The sequence below is a fragment of the Salmo trutta genome, chromosome 3 (genome assembly GCF_901001165.1).
Source record: "Salmo trutta chromosome 3, fSalTru1.1, whole genome shotgun sequence".
Classification (NCBI taxonomy): Eukaryota; Metazoa; Chordata; class Actinopteri; order Salmoniformes; family Salmonidae; genus Salmo; species Salmo trutta.
Window position 1 is genome coordinate 55,625,269 of NC_042959.1, and position 21,676 is coordinate 55,646,944.

Below are 21,676 nucleotides of genomic sequence, written 5' to 3' on the forward strand. Positions count from 1 at the left end.
ATGTATGTGTGTTTAGCACATCAAAGATTTGTGTCAGATCTATCTTTGACAGGCTGCACCCCCCAATGAATAAGCCCAGGGTATGTAAGCAACAAGGCACTCTCCTCATGCTCCATCACTCCACTTCAAAAAGAGATGGACCCAAAAACAACCCCCACACATCCTCAACAACAAAAAAGAGGCCTGAGGAGGAAAGTGCGTTGACAGCGCTGATGAGACAAAAGCACCCATCCTACTGGCTCTCCACAGGAGAAGGGCCTCATTGATATGGAGATTTTTCCCCGCATCCGTGTCTCTCATCCCCGGCAACAATGTAATTAACAGATCATATTAGCCCTGCTAAATTTAAAACAACAATCTACATAGCCGCAATAATGCCGCCTCGGTGGCGGAACGAACCAACGAAGAGGAGAAGAAGGGGGTGGAGGTGGGAAAAAAAAGAGTTTTGGCCATCGACCAACCGGTTCCAGAGAGGGGTTCAAGAAAGACATGGAGAGACAGAGAGAGAAAGAGAGAGAGAAAGACAGAGAGAGAGAGAGAGAGAGAGAGAGAGAGAGAGAGAGAGAGAGAGAGAGAGAGAAAGACTGAGAGGGAGACCTGAAGGTCATCTGGCTATCGACCAACAGGTTCCAGAGAGAGAAAGTGTGAAATAGAGAGAATGAGAGAATGTGACACAGCCTTTACTCTTTTCCAATTCCACTGAACAACCACTTTGAAGGAGACGTCTGTGTTAAAATATGTAAAGAGCCTCTAGTGGATTAGAGTGGCACCTCGTTCTCTCTCTCTCTCTCTCTCTCTCTCTCTCTCTCTCTCTCTCTCTCTCTCTCTCTCTCTCTCTCTCTCTCTCTCTCTCTCTCTCTCTCTCTCTCTCTCTCTCTCTCTCTCTCTCTCTCTCTCTCTCTCTCTCTCTCTCTCTCTCTCTCTCTCTCTCTCTCTCTCTCTCTCTCTCTCTCTCTCTCTCTCTCTCTCCTAGTGAAGCAAGCTGAGCTGTCAGGAGATGAATACAGTAATTAAGCGTCTCTCTCTGTTGCACGGTCCGAGGCAATAAGAGACCATTGTAGAGTCTTAACAGGGTGTATAATTTTATCTCCTTTCCTCTCCTCGCTCCCTTTGTCTCCCGTGTCGACACTGACACAGATACTGGGTGGCTCGTTGCGTTTCTGCCATCTCCTGCCATAGAGGGATCAATTCTAATTCGGTGTTGTCAAAAAAAGGGGCCCGGGAGCATATTTAAAAACAGGCTATCAAAAACGACAAGCGAAGCAAAGCGAGTGAATGAACATGATTTTGGCGAAAGTAGCGTCAATACGTCCTCCGCCCTCTCCTTTTCAAAAACGGACTCACTACTATTAAAGGAAACACTATCAGGGAAAATCTTCTAACATTACATTTAACATTTGTAGCATACTTTTGAATCGTGTGCAAAATGAAGACGGGCATGGATGGAAGTAGGGGTAAGATGGACGAGGAGAAGCACTGGGAGGGAGGCGGCGGGGGTAAGATGGACGAGGAGAAGCACTGGGAGGGAGGCAGCGGGGGTAAGATGGACGAGGAGAAGCACTGGGAGGGAGGCAGCGGGGGTAAGATGGAAGAGGAGAAGCACTGGGAGGGAGGCGGCGGGGGTAAGACGGACGAGGAGAAGCACTGGGAGGGAGGCGGCGGGGGTAAGACGGACGAGGAGAAGCACTGGGAGGGAGGCGGCGGGGGTAAGACGGACGAGGAGAAGCACTGGGAGGGAGGCGGCGGGGGTAAGACGGAAGAGGAGAAGCACTGGGAGGGGAGGCGGCGGGGGTAAGATGGAAGAGGAGAAGCACTGGGAGGGGAGGCGGCGGGGGTAAGATGGAAGAGGAGAAGCACTGGGAGGGAGGCGGCGGGGGTAAGATGGAAGAGGAGAAGCACTGGGAGGGGAGGCGGCGGGGGTAAGATGGAAGAGGAGAAGCACTGGGAGGGAGGCGGCGGGGGTAAGATGGAAGAGGAGAAGCACTGGGAGGGAGGCGGCGGGGGTAAAGTGGGATGTTTCAGTTTCGTCAGGTGAACTGTAGCAGGGTTGTGAACTCGCCTCGGCAGAAAGGTTTCGAAGTACCCTGCTAAACATGCTGATGGTTGTGCGTTTTCTACTACCGCTCCTCAAGGCTCTCTTTCCTGATGAATAGGCGGAACGCACGGATGGGAATAGTCTCAGAAGAACCACTTTCCCCTCCGACAGGGAGTAAGGTCCTAGAGATGTTGATGCCAGTCTGTCTGGAGGCACTAATAGTAGCCTAGTCACCACTATATTGGCAAGCTGCTGATGTGGTGGGGAATTCCTTTTGAGGGGTCTTTATTATCTTGGTCAGTTGGAAAGACATTAGGCTATCATTTTGGAGCATTCCCCCAAGTTGCAGTTGGTAGAGCATTGAACCATCTCTACCACAACCACTACTACCAGAAACCTATGTATAGTTGTGATTGACCTTATATCATAGTGTCAGTAGACACCATCTCTCCTGGTTAAGGAACAGGTCACCATGAGGTCCACTCACCACTATCTTGGCGTCGCGAACTCTGTTCTCGGGCACGGTGACCCAGTACTCTAGCTGCTCCCACTGGGGCGGCTGGTTGTGGACGTTGGTGATGATGACTGTCAGCTCCACAGAGCTGCTCCTGTTGCCCCCGTCCGTGGCCACGATCTGCTGGCTGATCCTCGACGTCTTGACGACAAATAGAAGAGAGGAAGGAGGGGTGATACGGAGGTTAGACATGGAAAGCATATGGAGCTGAACAAAACCCATGGCTGACCCCCCCTCTTGGAAGGTCTTTATCTCTGTCTACATCAGTTTGTTCCAATCCACTAAGCAACAGATCAGATGCATCATATTTACAATCTTATCCACTTAGTCCGTGTCATGACCTTCCAGTGACCTCCTCCTCTAAACCACCACCTTCCTACTGTCTACAGAAGACTGCTCTGATGTCGTTCATCCTTACATCACGCCAGAGATACAGAGACAGAGAGACAGAACGAGAAACAGAGAGAGGGAGAGAGACAGGGAGGGAGAGAGAGAGGGAGGGAGAGAGAGAGAACGAGAAACAGAGAGAGAGAAAGAGACAGGGAGGGAGAGAGAGAGAGAAAGAGCAATGAGAGAGGAGACATTCCAACTGACATGACGGTATTCAGATAAATGATTCTCTGCGAGGGGAGTGTGAAAGCTTTGTTAAACAGATCCTTGCTAAGAGAAGAGCGTGATGAGAGAAAGGGCTGACATTTAAAGTGGAGGAATATTCAACATTATTTATATGGGACATTAACTGGGAGACTTCACAAGTCCATTGTGTGACAGGGTGAAGATGGGGTCACTCCCTCCACATCTTCATTTGACTTTGGGAGGTTGTTGGATTTGGAGAACAAAGAGGGTGGCTTTTCTATGATACACACATGCACACATGCAAATACACACACAAATCCAGGCACAAACCCAGGCACAAACCCAGGCACAAACCAAGGCACATTATAAATATATACATAACATGCAGACATCCAGACATGCACACAGAGTCAGGGAGAAATAGGGACAAAAGAGGGTGGGGAATGAAGAGAGTAGGGAAAAGGAGACGGTTGTGGTTGTCTCTGTCCTGACAGGGTGGATAACTCTACCTGACGTGTGCTAGGTCTCTGCTGAGCAATGTTCTCTGACACACACACTCACTCAAACAGTGAGAGTGCGGGGGGGGGGGGGGGGGGGGCACCGCAAATCAGACACAAGGACGGGAGTAAGGAAGAAAGAAGGAAACCAACAGGTCCATCACGATAACCCCCCTAACCCCGCCCCCAAACCTCAGCGGTCCTGTCAAACCTCAGCGGTCCTGTCAAACCTCAGCGGTCCTGTCAAACCTCAGCGGTCCTGTCAAACCTCAGCGGTCCTGTCAAACCTCAGCGGTCCAGTCAAACCTCAGCGGTCCTGTCAAACCTCAGCGGTCCAGTCAAACCTCAGCGGTCCTGTCAAACCTCAGCGGTCCTGTCAAACCTCAGCGGTCCAGTCAAACCTCAGCGGTCCAGTCAAACCTCAGCGGTCCAGTCAAACCTCAGCGGTCCAGTCAAACTTCAGCGGTCCAGTCAAACCTCAGCGGTCCTGTCAAACCTCATCTGTGTCAACTCTAGATGGAGACCAGACTTAAGAGCTAAAAGGTGTCGGATGTGAATCAGGCATGAATATTTCACTAGTTGGTACGGGTCACCTAGAACCTAACCTCAAGCCTCCCACCTTCCCCCCTCTTTCTTACCCTCTCCCCCCTCTCCCTTTCTCATTCTCAGCTGAAGCAGAATGGGGGAGGGAGAGAGAGAGAGAGAGCGTGAGAGAGAGAGAGAGAAAGAAAGAGAGAGCGAGAGAGATTCTAACAATGTAAGACCTACAATGGCAACATAGCTCTACCCGACATATATCACAGTTGATATCAATCTTATGGCCAAATTCACCAGAGTTACTATTGATTCCATACATACAGTTGAAGTCGGAAGTTTACATACACTTAGGTTGGAGTCATTAAAACTCGTTTTTCAACCACTCCACAAATTTCTTGTTAACAAGCTATAGTTTTTAGCAAATTGGTTAGGACATCTACTTTGTGCATGACACAAGTCATTTTTCCAACAATTGTTTACAGACAGATTATTTCACTTATAATTCGCTGTATCACAATTCCAGTGGGTCAGAAGTTGACTGTGCCTTTAAACAGCTTGGAAAATTCCAGAAAATTATGTCATGGCTTTAGAAGCTTATGATAGGCTAATTGACATCATTTGAGTCAATTGGAGGTGTACCTGTGGATGAATTTCAAGGCCTACCTTCAAACTCAGTGCCTCTTCGCTTGACATCATGGGAAAATCAAAAGAAATCAGCCAAGACCTCAGAAAAACATTTGTAGACCTCCACAAGTCTGGTTCATCTTTGGGAGCATTTTCCAAACGCCTGAAGGTACCATGTTCATCTGTACAAACAATAGTACGCAAGTATAAACACCATGGGACCACGCTGCCGTCATACCGCTCAGGAAGGAGACGCGTTCTGTCTCCTAGAGATGAACGTACTTTGGTGCGAAAAGTGCAAATCAATCCCAGAACAACAGCAAAGGACCTTGTGAAGATGCTGGAGGAAACAAAAATATCTATATCCACAATAAAACTATTCCTATATCGACATAACCTGAAAGGCAGCTCAGCAAAGAAGAAGCCACTGCTCCAAAACCGTGACAAAAAAGCCAGACTACAGTTTGCAACTGCACATGGGGACAATGATCGTACTTTTTGGAGAAATGTCCTCTGGTCTGATGAAACAAAAATAGAACAGTTTGGCCATAATGACCATCGTTATGTTTGGAGTGAAGCACGGGGGTGGCAGCATCATGTTGTGGGGGTGCTTTGCTGCAGGAGGGACTGGAGCATTTCACAAAATAGATGGCATCATGAGGTAGGAAAATTATGTGGATATTGAAGCAACATCTCAAGACATCAGTCAGGAAGTTAAAGCTTGGTCGCAAATGGGTCTTCCAAATGGACAATGACCCCAAGCATACTTCCAAAGTTGTGGCAAAATGGCTTAAGGACAAAAAAGTCAAGGTATTGGAGTGGCCATCACAAAGCCCTGACCTCAATCCTACAGAACATTTGTGGGCAGAACTGAAAAGGCGTGTGAGAGCAAGGAGGCCTACAAACCTGACTCAGTTACACCAGCTCTGTCAGGAGGAATGGGACAAAATTAATCAAACTTTTTGTGGGAAGATTGTGGAAGGCTACCCGAGATGTTTGACCAAAGTTAAACAATTTAAAGGCAATGCTACCCAATACTAATTAAGTGTATGTAAACTTCTGACCCACTGGGAATGTGATGAAAGAAATAAAAGCTGAAATAAATAATTCTCTCTACTATTATTCTGACATTTCACATTCTTAAAATAAAGTGGTGATCCTAACTGGTCTAAGACAGAGAATTTTTACTAAGATTAAATGTCAGGAATTGTGAAAAACGGAGTTTAAATGGCTAAGGTGTATGTACATTTCCGACTTCAACTGTAAAATCTTACAGAGGATATTCACTTTTAAACAATGGCATACAATGAACAGTTGTAGGCCTACATACAGTATAATAAGCTGTGAATACTGACAAACAGTTAAGCTAGCAAACTGTAATGACTAACCACATCAAAGACAAGAATACATGAAGAGAATACAGCGAGAGAGACCAGGAAACAGAAGACGTAGAGAATGAAGGAAAACCAGAAAACAAGAGAGCGCACGAGAGCGATGAGGAAGACAGCGAAACAATAGAAAGAGAGCTCAGCGTCGACAAACCCTACAAATTTAACGTTACTGCACGGTGTCAACTCCCCTCTGTCTGGAGGGAGACAGCCAAACGTCGGAAATAAACGTGCACGAACACACACACGCATCCACACAGACACACGTAAATAAATTTATGCATGTGTGAATACAATGCTTCCTCAGGCTGTGGGTAAGATACATAGTGCTATATATACACATATAATACACACATATAGAGAGACTGGGGCATTGTTGTTATTACAGACTTGCCATGTTTAAAATGCACAGAGGGAGGCAGGGAGAGCGTGCAGCAGTCTCAGTGGATGATATCAGGCCAGTGGGAAGCATAGGTGTATAGTGTACACACACACACACACACACACACACACACACACACACACACACACACACACACACACACACACACACACACACACACACACACACACACACACACACACACACACACAGGGAGCGAAGGGGGGTGCTGTACACACACACACACACACACACACAGGGAGCGAAGGGGGGTGTTGTACACACATACAGACACTTGGAGGGAGGGAGCAAATGGGGGTGCTGTACACACACACACACACACACACACACACACACACACACACACACACACACACACACACACACACGGGGGAGTGCAGGAGGCTGTAAAAACACCTGTACTGGACCAGCGGGTTGAGGATTCCCCTGCAGTGCATAGAGAAGAGGTACTGGGGGAGAAGGTAGGAGAAGACACACACACACGCACACCAAACACACACACAACACACAAACACACACCTGTGAGATGGGGTGGTTGACGTACACCCAGCCTGTGCTAGGGTTGATGTGCAGGTAGGCCGGCTGCTGACGGGACAGAGAGTAGGCGATAGCTGCGTTACTCCCCTGGTCATCATCGTGTGCCGCTGCTCGCAGGAAGCTAGTCCCCACCGGCGTGTCCTCGCGCAGGAAGTCTGCCACATGAAGGGTTAACACATCAACATCGCCGCAGACAACAAACAACATCAACAAGAGCAATAACAACAACAGTGGTGGCAATTTCCGGCTGAACCACGCATTTCAGTCACAGAGACCAGAAATAAATGCATGTCCTAGAAACATTTCAGTCTCCCTGTTAAATAGTTAATAAGCCACTCCAACAGTCTTGTTCTAATGTGATAAAAGGGATTCTGACATGGGGCTTATCAACACACATATTTGCACACATGGTAAACAAACACGGACTCCGGAGAGCAGGGAGGCGGCGACGTTTTCATCAGTCTTAAAAGCTTTCCAGGATTAACTGTGATTTAATATATACATCAGCATATGGTTGATTGGGACTTCAGGGGGGCTGCTAAGTCTTACCTTTCACAATATTGCTTTACCTTGAAAACTGTTAAGACAACACAGAAGCTACAAACTAGTGTCATTGGACTGGGATAAGAGGACATTGGGTCCTTGAGCTGTTGGACATTGCTGAGCAAGCACAGTTTTGACTTGACCTTTGACCTTAAACTACACTTGGCACAACAAGGTGAGGGAGGGAACTCTCACATGAACGGACAAATCCCTGGTACCCTGGCCTTAAACATGATTTTAAGGGGGACGGGTTGAACTAATTTCCTCTGTTGTTCTTTAGAATGGAATAACGTTTTCATTCCTGGTGGAATATCGAGCAAAGGGCTTAGTAAGCACTTGTTGGAGAGGTGTGGAGGAGGGGAGAGGGAAGCTTGGATAAGGGGACAGTCCCTTTGTGTCTATGGCAGGGCAACCCTTAGCAAGAACACTGGTTCCCCTAAGCACCACTCAACACTAAACAACCATATTTGGTATTGGGGGATTAAAAGACAGCAGCCAAAATAATACTTTTATAATACCTTGATAAGATGACTTAATGTATTGGACAAGGCAAGACCAACAGGCACATTTGATAATGAAATTGTCTGAACCAAACAGGAGAAGGACAGAGGTGAAATGATGAGCATGACGGAGATGATCCAAGGTGTGACGGAGGTGACGGAGGAGTGACGGAGGTGACCCTTACACTGGTAGCGGCTGTTCTCAAACTTGGGGTCGTTGTCGTTCTGGTCGGCGATGAGGATGGTGATCTGGCAGATGCCGATGAGGGGCTCCTGGGCCAGGTCTGTCGCCGTGACAGACAGGGCGTACTCTCTCTGGCGCTCGCGGTCGAAACTCACTGTGGTGCTGATCACACCTGGAGACAGACACACACACACACACACACACACACACACACACACACACACACACACTGTATTTTACTGAATGTTACTGATTACCTCTAGATACGTACAGTCAGCCATTCCACAGTAATGAATTAGAGATGTTCTGATACGGTTTGACTGTAGTCTGTACTCTAACCTGTGTCAGGGTTGATGACGAAGCCGGATGATGTTCCGTCTCGGTGCATGATCCCGTATTTGACCTCTCCGTTGACCCCCATGTCTGCGTCGAGGGCGTGAACGCGCAGGACAAATGTCCCAGGGGGCTGGTTCTCCAGGACACCGGCGTTGACGCTGTAGTTATGGCACTGAGGGGGCAGAGTACACACAGCACTTATGGCATTGATGCTGCATTTGTCAGTTGTAAAAGTAAGTCCCAATTAAAAATGACCAGTAGCCAATGGGACACACTGGTCAACCAGCACAGATGGACTGTGACTACCCCAGCCAGCATTCAACATCCATCACGATAAGACTAGTTAACACGCATGACATGGGGAGCAAGGAGTTGCCAAATCTAACGGGTTGCCAGATTTTGCACACTTAGCACTCCTCCTCCCGTGTAGGAACCCACTGACCCTGTGGGCAAGTCCCTGCTGAAATATTCATCTTTGGGGACGAACCGCGCTGAGCTGATCTGAGCTATGCTAAGAGGGGATTCTGGTCTGACCCTGGAGTGTTCAGGACTGCAGTGGAGTGGAGTTCTGCCGCCGAGGAGAACACCAGCTGTCTTCAAAACTTCAAACTGGCAACTTGGCATGTTCCTCTCTCTCTTTCTGTCATCTCTCTCACCCCTAGTGCTGCCTCTCCTCCCTCAGTCACTATGTTACTCTCTCTCTCTCTCTCTCTCTCTCTCTCTCTCTCTCCTTATCGCTTACTCGCTATCAGTCTTTCTCGCTCTTTGCCCCTCTCTCTCTTGTTTTCATCTCCACTGCAACTTTATATGCCTCATCGCTCATCTATTTTTCGAGCAGCACACAGGCTTCACACACACCCATAATGTGTCCAATGCCCCCCTTCCCTCACCTCTTCAAAGACAGGCTTGTTGTTGTTGATGTCGTTGATGCCCACTATGACCTGGGCGGAGTTACTGAGGGGATAGGGTCCGTCTGCCGCGTTGTCATCAGTGGCGGTAATGTTGAGGATGTACTGGGGGCCACGCAGGATAGGAGGGGGGCTCCGCCGCAGTTTGATGATGCCTAGAGAGAGAGAGACCATGGCAGCCATCTTTGTTACTATAGCACATATTGCAGTCTTGTCAAACAGACAAGCCTACTACATGCACACAAACAATCAAACCAACACTCAAAACGTAGCTTTAACTACAAAGGGGGGAAATATTTTACCCCAAGCCCCCACCCTTTACAATCCCCTACAACAAGCCCTTTAGGACCCTACATCTTTTGACACATTTCTCCAATGCAGATTCCTCACAAATAAATAAGTAACTATGTCTACCAAAGTACCGAGAGAAAAATACATAAAAATGCAGCTTAAGTCTTTGAAGTGACAACTTTTCCCCTCGGTAACAGTGGAAAAAGCCAAAGGACATCTTTGTGTGTGTGTGTGTGTGTGTGTGTGTGTGTGTGTGTGTGTGTGTGTGTGTGTGTGTGTGTGTGTGTGTGTGTGTGTGTGTGTGTGGCCGTAATAGGCTGTGTGGTGGAGAGGCAGTGCAGTGCGGGGCTGGTGATAAGGATGGCAGGGGGCTTAAGCATTAGTCAGTGTTTCCACCTCGGAGGCGAGAGAGGGCTCTTGTAAACAAACGATAACCAGAAGATTGCCGACGCAGACGTAGAGAGACTCGACTGTGAGGAAAGTGTGAAAGCCAGTACACAGAGAGATTGAGAGACTTAAATACAAACACATACAAACACACATACACGTACAAACACATGCACACACACACACACAAAAGGAGACGGACTCAAAACATCTATTTACATGGAGTCCACAAAGACAAACAGAGATGAACAGGAAAATAAAAGGGTTTGTGCTGGGAAAGTATGACTCTGAAGTGTGTGTGAGAGTAGAGGGGGTTCTTGTTAGAGATTTAGGTTCCCGCTGGCCTAGCATTGAGCTTGATCCCCAATTGAAGTTACCACAGCAACACAAGCTAATCTGAATAACAAGTATGTGTGTGTGTGTGCATGTGTGTGTGTGTGCGTGTGTGTGTGTGTGTGTGTGTGTGTGTGCGTCCAGGCGTATTCTTGTTTTTTCTCCTTCTGAATTAGTGTATGTGCATGTTAGAGCTCTGTATTTATGCGTTAGGGTTTAAGAATGTCTGTTTATCTCCATACATGCATATGACTGTCCGTTTGTCTGCCTGTGTTTTCATGTGTGTCTGAATGCCTTACTATAGGACCACTATGTTATACCTTCCCCAGTCCTTCTCCATACAAGCCCCTGCACCCAGTCTTACACAAACCCTTGGAAACACAACACTGTCAACTCTACGCACCCTTCTGGTTGTCCAGCTCAAAGTTACTGTCCTCGTTGCCCCCAGTGATGGCGTAAGAGACCCCGTCTCCATCAGGGTCATTGGCGTGGACAATGGCAACCAGAGTGTCAGGACCAGCATCCTCTGACAAGAACGTCTTATAGCTGCAGACAGAGGGAGGGAGGGAGGAAGGGAGGGAGGGAGGGAGGGACAGAGAGAGAGAGAGATTAGATAGATAGATAGATAGATAGATAGATAGATAGATAGATAGATAGATAGATAGATAGATAGATAGATAGATAGAAAGAAAGAAGGAAAGAAAAAAGAGAGAGGGAGAGAGAGAGGGAAGAGAGAGAGAGAGATTTATAAAACAAATATTCATACAGTCATTATTATTATATTATGTAATTGGCATTACATTTAATGTGCATGTATTTTCTTTCATCATTTTTTAATTTCTTCAATACGTATTTTTGCAGAGGATGAGAGGAAAAGAGGGATGAGAGAGAGAACCTGCTGTAGCTCAGGAAGATCCCCAAACCCAACCATCTGTTTCCCTCCCCAGCCCTCTGAAGCGTCTCTTCTGGTACCATGGACTAGTCCTGCCCCAGAGAAGGGGAGCACACACATACACACACACACATACACACACACACCATGTTTAATGAATTGGCCCATCCTCTGTAGGCATGTGGCAGGGCTAAAGTCTCACTGTGTCCCTCTCTGTGTGCTAGTGTGTCACTGTTGGCACGCTGCTATATCTCTGCATGGCTCCAAATGGTTCGCTCTGTCTGTGGCTACGCTAGCCAAATGCCACCTCATAGGACTAAAGAGGGAGTTGTGTGTGTGTGTGTGTGTGTGTGTGTGTGTGTGTGTGTGTGTGTGTGTGTGTGTATGGTTGTGTGTGTGATGGAAGGGGGGCAGGGACTAACTGGATAGAATTCTGCTCTGAGTAACAACTTCCACTGGTAGAGGGTGTAGAGTCAAGTAAAAGGGAGGGAGAGTGTATGAATGGGGGAGGAAGAGCAGCCAACCAGCACAGAGGCATAAGATAAGAGAGGAGAAATGAGAGGAGAAAAGGGGGAGTTAGAGAGGGAGAAACAGATAGAGGGACAACATACACAGCTTGAGAGAAGATGGGAGCCTCATCGTTGGTATTGGCCATTCTGAACCGGATGGAGGCGGTCCCGGTGCGGGGTGGAGTCCCGTTGTCCACGGCAACCACCACAAACTCATACATGTGATTGGGCCGCTCGTAGTCCAACCGTTGGCTGGGGCTGACCACGCCCCTGGAAGAGATGGCAAAGTCGGGACTCTGGATGAAGTAGGAGAGCTCTGAGTTGAGCCCTGTGTCACAGTCCCTCGCTAGAACTAGAGAGGAAGACAGGAAGGAGACAGGAGGATGAGAAGAGGAAGACAGGAGGAAGACAGGAGAAAGACAGGAGGAAGAGTCATTATCTTTATAATCAGCTTGTACACATTGGAAATCATTATTCCAGTTTTGCAAAGAAGGAAATCACCAACAGAAATACTCAGTGGCCAATGTGGGTGTATGCCTATACACACACACACACACACACACACACACACACACACACACACACACACACACACACACACACACACACACACACACACACACACACACACACACTTTGGTAAACATTTATCTAGTAGTCTGTGTGTGTAGCCTTACATTTGACATTTTTCACATCTTAGTCATTTAACAGATGCTCTTATCCAGAGCGACAAACATTAGTCTTAACGACTTAAAGCAGTCTTCCAACCTCCCCCCCCCTTCCCTCCCTCCCCCCCTTCCCTCCCCCCCTTCCCAGCTCCTTGCCATTGTACAGTAGGTTAATTTAAGCCGTCTGTGGTGTTAAAAGAGCCAGTGTGAATAAAAGAGATATATTGGAGGCCAGTGGTGTATGAAGTGTGTGTGATAACACTAGCTGTACTGTAGACCTACTGTATGTACTGGGTACTGCCTAGTGTTAGACTAGAGTCATGCTGTTGACAGGCCCACATCAAACAGTCCAACTTCAAGAAGGCTATGCTGTCATTAGCCAAAGAGCCAGAGCCCAGTTCTAATGAATTAGCCCTTAGGGCAAGAGAGAGCGTGTGTTCCACACACAGACAAGTGTGTGTTAATGTACACACGTGCATGTAGAAATGCTCACGCCCACGTGTACACAGAATGACGCAAATGAGCAGTTGTATACTGGCTGACTCACTGCTTCTCTTCCATCTCTCATCATTCCATCATCTCTTTCTACTTCTCCCTCTTCCTCCCTCTATCTCTTTACCTCTCTCACTCACACATGAACCTGTTGCGGAGGGGGGGGTGTGTTCGAGCGAGAGAGAGTGTGTGTATGTATGGGTGTGTTCATGTGTGCGTTTGTGTGTGTGTGTGTGTGTGTGTGTTCATGTGTGTGAGAGAAGGGGAGCTTAAGGCCAGGATTGAAACAGAAGGTTCATTAAATATACACAGACTAATATAATATATCTTCAGGCTACCTAATAGCATTTTTAATGCATAGGCAGGAGTATTGGAGTTGCAGCGGAAGCTAAATTAAACATAGGAATATGGGGAGAGGCTAGGCGTGCGATTCTGGCTAGCTGAGGGGTTTGTGTGTGAGTGTTTGTGTGTATGTGTGTGTGTGGGGGGGGGGGGGGGGGGGGGGGGAGAGGTAGTTTGTTCGCCTCCCTACTCTGCTAAATCCTTCCTGAGACATTTCGGCTAGATAATTGGAGAGGCAGATTTACCCGTCACTCACTGCTAGTTTCCATTAAAAACCAAGGCCCAATTTATAGACTAATCCTGACTTAAGGTAAACAACAATAATCATCCCCCTCTCTCTATCTTTCTCTCTCTATCCTTATCTCTTTCTCCTGACTCTCTCTTTCCCTCATGCTCACCTCTTTCTCAGTTTTTTTCTCTCGCGGCATCTGAAATCAAACTATCCATTCTAAAGCTTTTAATCAAACTATCAATTCTAAAGCTTTTAATCAAACTATCCATTCTAAAGCTTTTAATCAAACTATCAATTCTAAAGCTTTTAATCAAGCTATCCATTCTAAAGCTTTTAATCAAACTATCCATTCTAAAGCTTTTAATCAAACTATCCATTCTAAAGCTTTTAATCAAACTATCCATTCTAAAGCTTTTAATCAAACTATCCATTCTAAAGCTTGAAATCAAACTATCCATTCTAAAGCTTTTAATCAAACTATCCATTCTAAAGTTTGAAATCAAACTATCCATTCTAAAGCTTGAAATCAAACTATCCATTCTAAAGTTTGAAATCAAACTATCAATTCTAAAGTTTGAAATCAAACTATCCATTCTAAAGTTTGAAATCAAACTATCCATTCTAAAGCTTGAAATCAAACTATCCATTCTAAAGTTTGAAATCAAACTATCCATTCTAAAGCTTGAAATCAAACTATCCATTCTAAAGTTTGAAATCAAACTATCCATTCACATACAAATACTACAAACACACACACACACACACACACACACACACACACACACACACACACACACACACACACACACACACACACACACACACACACACACACACACACACACACACACACACACGCTCTGCATGCAGGGGGAGTCTCCACTGCGTGAGTGAGTGACACAGAGTGACAGGCGCGTCTGTCGACATGGCAATATGCAAAAAAGCTGCATATTCACCATAATTGAATTTTCATAAGCACATGCACAGACACACAGAGACAAACACACAGACACACAGAGACACACACAGACACACACACAGAGACACACACACAGCCGGGCCCATGCCAACGTGTGCATCTGCTTCAGAAAGCATGCTGCGGCCACTAGATCATCCTGTCTTACTCTCTCGTTCTCTCTTTTCTTTTTGTCTCTGTATTTTCTCCATCCCTCGCTTAAGCCGATTGGCTTTAGCTGAGAACAAAGACAGAATTAAAGGCTGGTAAGCAATTCGGCCATTCTCTTCTCGCTGGCTCACACACACACACACACACACACACACACACACACACACACACACACACACACACACACACACACACACACAAGCACGCACTTGAAAAATGGGTTGTCTCCTCCTCTCCCTCCTCTCCTCAAGGCTCAGTGGGACAGGACTGCTCAAGCACTCCCAGGGAGGCTAGCTGTTAGCCTGCTAGCCATTAGCATTGATCATTTGATCCCAGAACCTAATGCAGTGTGACAAGCAGCAAAGCCAACCTCATTGTCGGTCTCGCATTTAACGTGTGGCGTGTGCAATAGAGTTGAGGTCACATAGAATGGGACAAAGATGCATGCACTGACATGGTAGCACATTGACTGAACATACCTGTGCATGAACGGCACAAAGCCCACGCTCGTCTATCTAACCTCCCAAAGGGTTGCCCACTCCTCCCTTCCCTTCCTCTATAAAATAGTAGCCGGTGGTTAAACCATGGCACAAAGTCATCCATTGTGAGTGGGCGTAAAACCCTTTCAATTACTGTGATAGGATCAGGTCTGGGACAGGCAGGGTGATAAGAGCAGCCCATTCCATTATGGCCAGCCTTTAGTAGAGGTCACCCTCTCCTCAACCCTCAGGGTGTCTGTCCACTAACCAAGCCTGGCTATCAACATCTCACACAGAGGGCAGCACCCACTGTCTGTTACTGTCTGTCTGTCTGTCTGTCTGTCTGTCTGTTACAGTGCCTTCGGAAAGTATTCAGACACCTTGACTTTTTCCACATTTTGTTACGTTACAGCCTTAATTCTAAAATGGATTAAAAAAATTATAATCCTCAGCAATCTACACACAATGCCCTATAATGACAAAGTGAAAAGAGGTTTTTAGATGTTTTTGCAAATGAATTACATTTAAAAAACAGAAATACCTTATTTACATAAGAATTCAGCCCCTTTGCTATAAGACTTGAAATTGAGCTCAGGTGCATCCTGTTTCCATTGATCATCCTTGAGATGTTTCTACAACTTGATTGGAGTCCACCTGTGGTAAATTCAATTGATTGGACATGATTTGGAAAGGCACACACCTGCCTATATAAGGTCCCACAGTTGACAGTGCATGTCAGAGCAAAAACCAAGCCATGAGGTTGAAGGAATTGTCCGTAGAGCTCAGAGACAGGATTGTATTGAGGCACTGATCTGGGGAAGGGTACCAAAACATGTATGCAGCATTGAAGGTCCCCAAGAACACAGTTGCCTCCATCATTCTTAAATGGAAGAAGTTTGGTGTCACGCCCTGACCTGAGAGAGGGTTTGTTTCTCTGCGGTTAGGTCAGGGTGTGGGGTGGGCATTCTATGTGTTAGTTTCTATGTTTTGGCCGGGTATGGTTTCCAATCAGAGGCAGGTGTCTATCGTTGTCTCTGATTGGAAGCCATAGTTAGGCAGCCTTTTTCCACCTGTGTTTGTGAGATCTTGATTTTGTACTGCTCGTATTTAGCCTGCAAGACGTGACGGTCATTTGTATTTGTTTATTATTTTGTTTAAGTGTTCCAATTTAAAATAAAGATGAACTCTCACCACGCTGCACCTTGGTCTAATCCTTTGGACGATCGTTACATTTGGAACCACCAAAACTCTTCTTAGAGTGGCCGCCCGGCCAAACTGAGCATTCGGGGGAGAAGGGCCTTGGGTCAGGGAGGTGACCAAGAACTTGATGGTCACTCTGACAGAGCTCTAGAGTTCCTCTGTGGAGATGGGAGAACCTTCCAGAAGGACAACCATCTCTGCAGCACTCCACCAATCAGGCCTTTGTGGTAGAGTGGTCAGACGGAAGCCACTCCTCAGTAAAAGGCACATGACAGCCCGTTTGGAGTTTGCCAAAAGGCACCTGAAGACTCTCAGACCATGAGAAACAAGATTTCTGGTCTGATGAAACCAAGATTGAACTCTTTGGCCTGAATGCCAAGCGTCACATCTGGAGGAAATCTGGCACCATCCCTACGGTGAAGCATGGTGGTGGCAGCATCATGTTGTGGGGTTGTTTTTCATCGGGAGGGACTGGGAGACTAGTCAGGATCGAGGCAAAGATGTACAGAGCAAAGTACAGAGAGATCCTTGATGAAAACCTGCTCTAGAGCACTCAGGACCTCTGACTGGGGTGAATGTTCACCTTCCAATAGGACAACAACCCTAAGCACACAGCCAAGACAACACAGGAGTGGCTTCGGGACAAGTCTCTGAATGTCCTTGAGTGGCCCAGCCAGAGCCCGGACTTGAACCTGATCGAACATCTCTGGAGAGACCTGAAATTAGCTGTGCAGCAACGCTCCCCATCCAACCTGACAGAGCTTGAGAGGACCTGCAGAGAAGAATGGGAGAAACTCCCCAAATACAGGTGTGCCAAGCTTGTAGCGTCATATCCAAGAAGACTCGATGCTGTAATCGCTGCCAAAGGTGCTTCAACAAAGTACTGAGTAAAGGGTCTGAATACTTATGTAAATGTTATATTTCATTTTTTTATATATAAATTAGCAAAAATGTCTAAAATCCTATTTTTGCTTTGTCATTATGGGGTATTGTGTGTAGATTGATGAGGGGAAAAAACGATTTAATACATCTTAGAATAAGGCTGTAACATAACAAAATGTGGAAAAATTACCGTAATTTCCAGACTATTAAGAGCACCTGAATATGAGCCGCACCCACTGAATTTAAAAAAATATATTATTTTGAACATAAATAAGCCGCACATGTCTATAAGCCGCAGGTGCCTACCGGTACATTGAAACAAATTAACTTTACACAGGCTTTAACGAAACACGGCTTGTAACAAAAATAATAAGGCTTTAACGAAACAGGGCTTGTAACAACAACAACAAAAAAATTAGCAGTAAGCTTTAGTTGTCATTTTGAGTCAATTCCTCACGCTGCTGTTTCCAACGTCTTATCATCGACTCATTAAGACCAAGCTCCCGTGCAGCAGCTCTATTTCCTTTTCCAGCCAGATCAATCGCCTTCAACTTGAAAGCTGCATCATATGCATTTCTCCGTGTCTTTGCCATGATGAGGGTGACAAAATGACTACCGTAATCAGAATGATGGGAAGTTTGAGAGCGCTCGATTTAATCTAAACAGTAAACAAAAAAGTTGTTTGACCTTAACCCGTTCGGCAATTTCATTGGTCTAATGAAAGCTTCATGCCGCCAAAAAAGTGAGCACGTCACAGAATGTGTTTTTTTGGAGAAAAAAAAATGGAAAGCGGGAAAAATCCATATATTAGCCACATCATTGTTTAAGCCGCGAGGTTCAAAGCGTGGGAAAAAAGTTGCGGCTTATAGTCCGGAATTTACGGTAAAGGGGTCTGAATACTTTCTGAAGGCACTGTATACACTGTTACTGTATGTACTGTCTGTCTGTTATGTACTGTCTGTCTGTCTGTCTGTCTGTCTGTCTGTCTGTCTGTCTGTCTGTCTGTCTCTGTGTGTCTCTGTGTGTCTCTGTGTGTCTCTGTGTGTCTGTGTGTCTCTTTGTGTCTGTGTGTCTGTGTGTCTCTGTCTGTGTGTCTGTGTGTCTCTGTCTGTGTGTCTGTGTGTCTCTGTCTGTGTGTCTGTGTGTCTCTGTCTGTGTGTCTCTGTGTGTCTGTGTGTCTCTGTGTGTCTGTGTGTCTCTGTGTGTCTGTGTGTCTCTGTGTCTGTGTGTCTCTGTCTGTCTGTGTGTCTCTGTCTGTCTGTGTGTCTCTGTCTGTGTGTCTCTCTGTCTGTGTGTCTGTGTGTGTCTCTCTGTCTGTGTGTCTGTGTGTGTGTCTCTGTCTGTGTGTCTCTCTGTCTGTGTATCTGTGTGTCTCTGTGTGTGTGTCTCTGTCTGTGTGTCTCTGTCTGTGTGTGTCTCTGTCTGTGTGTGTCTCTGTCTGTGTGTCTCTCTGTCTGTGTGTCTGTGTGTGTGTCTCTACGTACATTATGGACTTTATGTCCCACATAGAACCTCCACCGATGTCTCACCTTGTAGCAGTGATGTTCCAGGCGCGGTGGCTTCGGGAATGTTATCCCGGCTGTAAATGGAATGGAGGAATTCTGGAGTGCAGTCATTCTCATCTGTGATGTGAACCACCACCTATAGGGAAGGACAGAGGAGAGAGGGTTAACTTGGAGCGGCGATGGGCTGGTGTCTATGGAAGTTCTTCTTTGTGTGAAGCTTTCAGATGACAGTCATTTACACAATATGTGATTGTGTATGTAAGTGTTTGTGTGTATGTGTGTTTTCTCGGGCGTGCTAGCTGGGTTAATATAAATGAGTGCGTGGGAGGGCGAGGACCTACTGGTAGTCAGGCACAGCTGCAGCCCAACCCTCTGAGCCGCTCCCCGGCCAAGCGGAACACAACATCACACAAACGCGCACGCGTATGCACGCAAACACACACACTCACTCTTACAGATGCATGCACTCACATTTACACTGAATCTCTGTGCACACACACATAATTTTTTTATAGCTGTAAATATGACAGTCCTGAGGCGTAAGGAAGAGAGAGAGATAATTAAGGGGGAAGAGAAAAAGAGAGAAAGAAAAACTAGGAAGATAGCGAAAGAGAGAAAGAAAGGGGGGGGCAGAAAGAGGAAAAGATAGATAATGATAGGGCAAGATGGTGGTAGAGATTGAGTTAGAGAGATAGATAGGGAAAGAGTGTGAGAGAGGTAAAGAGAGGAGGGGTAGTCCAGAGGTTCCCTGAGTAGTGTTAGTCATGCTGGATCCTCCCCTCCAGTCTCCCACATGGGGGTGTTATCTCTGGGGACCAGCCGTGCCAGGGGGTAGACTGCTGCTCCCAACGGGGAGAGAGGTGGGCACACAGAGCAGGCATGGCAGACAGGCATGGCAGACAGGGGGCTGGAGAAGCCAGCGTGGGCCCCAGCATGGAACCATGACTAGGCTAACACACTCAACACACTCACATCAACTCTCACACTGTCAGTCTGAAATGAAGGAACTAACACAAACTTCAATGGAACTTTGAAAATGCAAAAACTCCAACACCATATTTGACAAACCTTCAAAATCTGAAGCAAATTGAAATCCTTTTTTTTGTACTTTTACAGATTTTAAGTTATATCCAATTGGTAGTTACAGTCTTGTCCCATCACTGCAACTCCCATACGGACTCGGGAGAGAGCGATACGTCCTCCGAAACACGACCATGCCAAGGCCCGCTGCTTCTTGACACACTGCTCGCTTAACCCGGAAGCCAGCCGCATGTGTAGGAGGAAACACCATCCAGCTGGCGACTGAAGTCAGCTTGCAGGCGCCCGGCCCGCCACAAGGAGTCGCTCGAGCGCGATGGGACAAGGAAATCCTGGTAGGCCAAACCCTCGTCCAACTCGGGTGACACTGGGCAAATTGTGCGCTACCTCATGGTTCTCCCGATCATGGCCCGTTGTGATATAGCCCGGGATCGAACCAGGGTCTGTAGTGACGCCTCTAGCACTGAGATGCAATGCCTTAGACTGCTGCTCCACTCGGGAGGCCACAAATTGAAATCCAAACTTGATGTCAATGCGAGACTAAGTGAAAATTCGACTTATGTGGAAGTTAGGATTCGCCCCAAAGACAACAATAACTCCAAACTCCAAACAATAAGGTTATGCGTGGCATCAATAGACTGACACAAAATGTCTGACTCTTCCACTAGTGCATCAATTCAATCAGGCTGATTTAAAACAGAGAGCTGTCCATTCTAGCCACTATTTCTACGTTCTAACCTGTGGGTAACACTATGAAGCCCTCCCTCTCTCCACTCCTCCAAACCCGGCAGACTGGATCCCCCTCTCACTCATACCTAATCACCAGCACTCCCTGGGAATCCCAATCCCTGTTAGAAAAACACCCTGTCTGTTAAGACCCTCTTGGAGAGCCCCCACACACACTGTGCGCCTGGTCCAACAGGAGCCTGGTCTCATACTGCTGCCGTACTGTGTATGTGTGTGTGTTTGTGTGTTTGTGTGTGTGTTGTGTGTGTGTGTGTCTGTGTGCGTGGCAGAAAGTGAGAGTATTAGTGATAATAAGAGCTAGTACAAGTGCTTAAGGAAGATTAGGAGGAGAAGCTGGGAGCGGAGAGAGATGGGGAGGAGAGAGAGGGAAAGAGACATGGAACTCTATGGGATGCCTGCTCCTCTTCATACTCCTACCCCATGGGCTGGTATTAATGATAGCAGAGAGAGAGAGAAACAGAGGCAGAGAGAGACAGTGAGAGGAAAGACATAAAGATAGGGAGAGAGAGCAAACGGATTGAGGTCTTGACCACAGATGGTGTGAGTTTTGGACAGAGGAAGGTGACCGTGACTGGTGCCCAGCTTATTGCCAGATTGCGGAGCCTGTTTATGTTGGTGTGTGTTGTGTCTGTACTTGTGCACTGTTACTTCTGTGTTTAATGCATGCAAGAGTTTCTGTGTTTGTCTACTCACGTTGTACATGTTTGTTTGTGTGTGTGTGTTTGTGGTGCCAAAGCGTTCCTCTGTGTCCAGCACACGTTGGCCACAGGGTCCTGCCTGGTTGCCAGGCACACGTTGGCCACAGGGTCCTGCCTGGTTGCCAAGTCCATCTAAACAACTCAATCAGTGGATGTGAACATCTGACAAACAAAGATGGCCGCCCCGGGGGATTCCAATACGCCAGTTTCACAACAGCTTACCTCAACTGCCCTTGTGGGAAAGGAAACTGAAGCCAAACAAGGGGTTAGGAC

At 46.8% G+C, this 21,676-nt stretch overlaps 1 protein-coding gene across 1 annotated transcript in view; it reads right to left on the bottom strand.

Moving 5' to 3' along the window:
- The window catches only part of LOC115179618 (neural-cadherin-like), a 114,230-nt gene that overhangs the window by 30,839 nt on the left and 61,715 nt on the right, over positions 1–21,676 (bottom strand). Inside the window, exons 5-12 of the mRNA XM_029741252.1 lie at positions 18,945–19,056; positions 12,097–12,346; positions 10,997–11,139; positions 9,565–9,737; positions 8,678–8,846; positions 8,340–8,510; positions 7,094–7,266; positions 2,523–2,690 (exon numbers count right to left, since the gene is read on the bottom strand). Coding sequence (XP_029597112.1) covers positions 2,523–2,690; positions 7,094–7,266; positions 8,340–8,510; positions 8,678–8,846; positions 9,565–9,737; positions 10,997–11,139; positions 12,097–12,346; positions 18,945–19,056 — 1,359 coding nt within the window. The remainder of the gene's footprint in view (positions 1–2,522; positions 2,691–7,093; positions 7,267–8,339; positions 8,511–8,677; positions 8,847–9,564; positions 9,738–10,996; positions 11,140–12,096; positions 12,347–18,944; positions 19,057–21,676) is intronic.